Here is a 4,469-nt window from a genome sequence, read left to right as displayed (position 1 = left end):
GTTAATAAATAGATAGGCTGCTGGGGGAGGGGACACCCAATCGGAGGGGGTGGGCAGGTGAGCAAGGGAGGAACTACCTATTCTCCCTGCCTCCGCCCCACTAAGTCTACGCCCTCACTGGAGGACTGGTAATAGAATCACAGAGAACGCAAAAGCAAATAAAACTTGGTCACCTGGAAGCTGCCACCTGAGCCACAGCTCCCGGCCCTTCCAGTCCTAGGCTCCCCACACAGCTCTGTCAATGCCCCTCAGTCTTGTCCTGCAGCTCATCTCCTATTCCAGTCCTGGGGTTCCCACACAGCTCTGCCATTGGCCTTCATTCCTGCCCTGCAGTCACATCAGTCAAATGCCCCTCATTCAAATCCCAGAGTACCTACATTCTCCACAAATGTGGTGTTCCCTCACTTTTATTGTTGAAAATTAATGACATCAGAAATGCAGAATCATGAGGCTGAGGCTATGTCTACACTTTAAATGCTACAGGTCTATCTATTTCTCCCACCACAGGTCCCTTTTATCAGCCTCTTCAGTGTGGACCCTTACTACAGCCATGGGAGGGGTTCTCCCATTACTGCAGTAAATCCACCTCCCCGACAGGTGGTACCTAGGGTAACAGAAGAATTCTTCCATCAATCTAGTGCTGCCTATACAGGGACTTGGGTCAGCTTAACTACATCAGTCAGGGGTTTCACATCCCTGAGCGATGTAGCTGGGTCAGTCTAATTTTCTACTGTAGACCAACCCTGAGTTATAGAGGCCTTTACACTCAAGAATTGTGCAGCTTCTTAAATTTCCTGCATCAATAATATATTGTGCCCCTCATTTTGGGTCTTTGTCACACATTGGCCCTATCTAGACTAGAAGAAGAAATTGTGTTTAAGAATACTTTAGCCAACATCTTTTAACTTATACATTGTTAAACACTATCTTTTAAGAAGACACAGTTTAACACCTTTAAAAACATGTTACCTTGTGGTGGTCAACCCTAGGATCCCGCTAACAGTGTTAAACACACCTAGTGTGTAAACACATTAGTTAAATCATCTCTGCTACCACATTTTTAAACACAACCTATTTTCCTAAACTAGACAGAACCATTGCATCTGATGCTTGGGTCTTGGCAGGTTGAGAGGTATACGTGTAGCCCCACACCTACATGGCTGCTGTTCCAGTTCTGAACCCCCTTCACTCTGCTGCCTCTCAGTGCCGGCCTACAGCACTCCCTGCTGGGCCTGTAAGACTGGATGTTTAGCAATGTTAACTGGTTTCAAGCCTTCTACTTCCAGGCCTAAGATGTGTGGTATGGGGGAAATCATGATTTTCTCAAATTTATCTCATGCAAGGTGGTCTCCTCAAGGCAGAGCCACAAGGATTACAGGATTACCAGTAGGGGAGGAGATAATCAGAACTCCCTTCTGCCTTACATTCAGTGGGGAGTGCCCTCTTTCCCAGGAAGCAGCACTAGGATCCAGACTGGACAAAGACTCACTCAGAAACACAGGGGGACATTTTCAAAGCAGCTTTTATTCACAAGCACAAAAACCAAAGATGCACAAAGAAGCCAGTTGCTGCAGAGCTTCCAGGAAGCAGGTGGCTCTTCTGACCAGTTGCAGCACACTGATGATAATGGTGGAGAGCAGTCCTGGAATACAGCTAGCCGAAAACTCTCACACACTGAGTGTCATGCAACCTCGACCAGGAAGGCCAGCAGAGGATTCCAGTTTCAGGAGGCAGCCACACCCCCTGTCCCAGCCCCATGTGGGGGCAGTGTCATTGGAGGCAGGAACATGGCTTTTAGCTTCCCGGACATGTTTGCAATCTCTGGATCCTGGGACTCATAAGATTTTATCAGTCTGGCAAATTTCAGGACCCCTAAGAGAGAGAAGGGGGAGAAAGAAAACAACTCAGAACAAATCTAACTGGTGACAAGATTCCACAGATGGTAGGTTTACCAAGGATACCATCCTGTGGCCAGACAAAGGAGCTGCAGCTGTAGGTGGAGAATCCTGTGCATAGAACCAACAGCTAAACTGAGATTTTGCTTGCATTGCCCATTCCCCTAGACCCACGTGGCTGTGTGCTCCCTGCCCCAGGAGGGACCCTCAAACACAAAGGGAGGAAAGGGAAACCTGCCACAGCCCAGCTCTGCCCTGCCCTCCCAACCAGGGCAAACCTACCTTCCCCATCATTACTGAAGCCATAGGCTTTGATCACATCCTGCTGGATCTGGGTGGCCACGGGCAGCAGGAACTGCAGCATCTTGCCCATGTCATTGCAGGCGTTATCCCGGGCCTCCTCCATGCGCTGGGCATTCTCCGGGGAGCCGAAAGCCTTGATGACCTCGGCGAGGACCACTAGGGACAGACAGACACAGCAGTGAAAGCCCGCCGCGGCGCCCAAGCCCCCCTCTCCAGGGGCGCTGGAGCCCTCTCTGCCAGGGGAGCTGAGGAGTCAGGCCCGCACCTGGCCATGGGAGTGGGTTAGGGATGGCGGTGCTCCCGCTCCGCCGGCCATGGAGGGCGCTTCCCCTCTGTGCAATGGGAGAGACGCTGGGTATCGCGCAGGACGCAACTCCGCGCTGCTGCCGCATTTCGCTGGGGGCCGAGAGAAGTTTGGGAGGGGGAACAGGGGGACGCCGCTATCCGCCGGCCCCCCCGCGCCCTCACCTTTGACCTGCTCGGCGCCCAGCGAGCCCGGCGGGGGCTGGGCCGGAGTAGCCATGGGGCGCTGCAGGCTGGGCATGGGGCAGGGGCGCTCACATCACCGCGCCCTGGCGGCGCGGCAGGCCCCAGCCAGGCCCATGGGCTCGGCCAGGCGGGAGAAGTTGCCTCAGCAGGAGAGCGAGCCTGCCCGCGTCCTGACGTCTAGCGGCTGGGAGGAATCACGGCTGCGGGGGCGGGACCGCGAGGAGACGCCGCCGCAGACGGGGGGAGGAAATTGGTCCCCGCTGCACCTCTCCTACGCCCCGCGGAGAGGCCGTCTCTGCACAGCGGCCCACGCCTACTCCCGCCGCCGCCCAATGCCACACGCCCCGCAATCCCCCCCTCCCGCAGCAGCCCCCACTATTGGCCGCGTACGGCGCCCCACCTGACCCCGCCGAGCCCGGGCTGCTTAGGCACACCCTCGTAGCCAGGGACCGCCCGACGCAAAGCCCCCGCGGGAGATCGTGCAACACCCCCCGCCAAGTGCACCGGAGCACAGCTGGTCTCACCCCCAACTCTGACATTCACCAGCCACAGAGGCTTCCTGGCAGAACAGGAAACCTGCTAGACAAATACTAAAAGAGCTGAAATCACTAAGGGAGCCCGTCCGAGCGCGGGTCCCCACCCCGGCCGCAGAGCGCTATTGCTGAGGGTGACTTGCAAGCCAGGCACGCAACCCTCTTGGCGGCTCTGGACAACGCCCACACAGATGTCGGGGCCCCCAATGCCACGCGGTTCCTATTTTGAGCCCCGCAAAATAGGGCTTTTGAAGAAATCAGCAATATGTAGATGATGTGGTTTCCTATTGGTGTAAACGAAAAGTCGCGCCCCCGGCAGCAATAGCGTGCAGAGAAGGGGAAGAAAGGCAGAAACGTAGAGGAAAGGGGAGGGAGGAAGTAGTTGTCTGGCGCAGCCGCAGCCACCCAACGCTGGTTTTCAGACTAGAAGGGAGATTGGGACAAGTGCTAGAGCCCTGGTATGGGCACAGGAGTGCGCTGCCTTTAGCGAATTTATTGCTGCACCAGTAGTGTAAGTCGGGTGGTGCTCTCCGAGTAGACAAAAAGAGATTTTTAGGGGCTATGGGGTACCTGAAAGAGTTGGGGCTAGCCCCACCCCTAAGGGGCGGGGATGCGCTGCGCTCCCTAAAGGAGGAGAACACAGCTAGGGAGGGCAGTCATTTTTTTATATGGCTTTAACAGCACAATGCATCTGCTAACAAATTTAGACAAAGACTTTAAATTTGTTAGCATATGTATTGTGCTGTTAAATTGGTAAGGAGTCCTCAAGATGGTGGGGTCCAGGAGGGAAGGTGTTTAAACAGTGTTTTTGATTCTGTTTCTCTCCATTGGTCTGAATTATCCATGCCATTCATACTGCATCACATCAAGTCCAAATCATTAGAGGTATGCCTCTGCTTGCACTGATCAGAGGATGTTCGGGTTCTGATGTCAGCCCAGTTCTGCAGCCTGACAGGAATTGGTGTTGTCCCCAGTGTACATAGAATTCTTCTTTGCAGCCAAACTAATCTAACATGCATTTTGCTGAATGGAATTGGAGCAGCAAAACAAAGAAAACAAATGCCTCCTTTTCCAGCTTTGTGGGTGAGAGAACTATAAGTGAAGATTATAATGCCGGAAACTGATGACCTTAAATCAGCTACCTCAGGAAACTGCCAAGAATTTTGCTAAAAATATGTCCTTCATCTTAGCAACCAGGCTAAGACTGATCATACATCTGCCTACCTTTATTTGAATGACGCTCCTTCCA

The 4,469-nt window shown here is 53.4% G+C and overlaps 1 protein-coding gene and 1 non-coding gene across 5 annotated transcripts; both read right to left on the bottom strand.

Annotated features, from left to right (window-relative positions):
• Nucleotides 1–1,504: 1,504 nt before the first annotated feature.
• C1H12orf57 (chromosome 1 C12orf57 homolog) lies at nucleotides 1,505–3,316 on the bottom strand. Of its 4 annotated transcripts, none has more exons than XM_073311883.1 (3): nucleotides 3,212–3,316; nucleotides 2,178–2,354; nucleotides 1,505–1,872 (listed from the first exon to the last, which is right to left on the bottom strand). In XM_073311883.1, exons 2-3 carry the CDS (start codon nucleotides 2,299–2,301, stop codon nucleotides 1,724–1,726), a joined length of 273 nt encoding a protein of 90 aa, XP_073167984.1. In that variant the 5' UTR covers nucleotides 2,302–2,354; nucleotides 3,212–3,316; the 3' UTR covers nucleotides 1,505–1,723. The 4 variants fall into 4 exon arrangements, with proteins under 4 accessions (XP_073167984.1, XP_073167994.1, XP_073167975.1 ...); XM_073311893.1 differs by lacking the exon at nucleotides 3,212–3,316 and adding an exon at nucleotides 3,088–3,112; XM_073311874.1 differs by lacking the exon at nucleotides 3,212–3,316 and adding an exon at nucleotides 2,667–2,926.
• LOC140905686 (U7 small nuclear RNA) lies at nucleotides 3,238–3,298 on the bottom strand. The gene has a single exon (XR_012156924.1). It is a non-coding gene; the product is annotated as a U7 small nuclear RNA (small nuclear RNA).
• Nucleotides 3,317–4,469: the final 1,153 nt, after the last annotated feature.

Source organism: Lepidochelys kempii, chromosome 1 (assembly GCF_965140285.1).
Source record: "Lepidochelys kempii isolate rLepKem1 chromosome 1, rLepKem1.hap1, whole genome shotgun sequence".
NCBI classification, from domain to species: domain Eukaryota; kingdom Metazoa; phylum Chordata; order Testudines; family Cheloniidae; genus Lepidochelys; species Lepidochelys kempii.
Note: the sequence above shows the minus strand (reverse complement) of the source record. Positions and strands in the feature narration are given on the sequence as shown.

Coding starts and splice junctions, on each gene's coding strand:
- C1H12orf57 (XM_073311863.1), bottom strand. CDS start 2,590: ATGCGGCAGCAGCGCGGAGTTGCGTCCTGCGCGATACCCAGCGTCTCT. Junction 2,355..2,463: donor TAACCCACTCCCATGGCCAG/GTGCGGGCCTGA, acceptor GTCTGTCCCTAG/TGGTCCTCGCCGAGGTCATC. Junction 1,873..2,177: donor CTTCAGTAATGATGGGGAAG/GTAGGTTTGCCC, acceptor TCTCTCTCTTAG/GGGTCCTGAAATTTGCCAGA.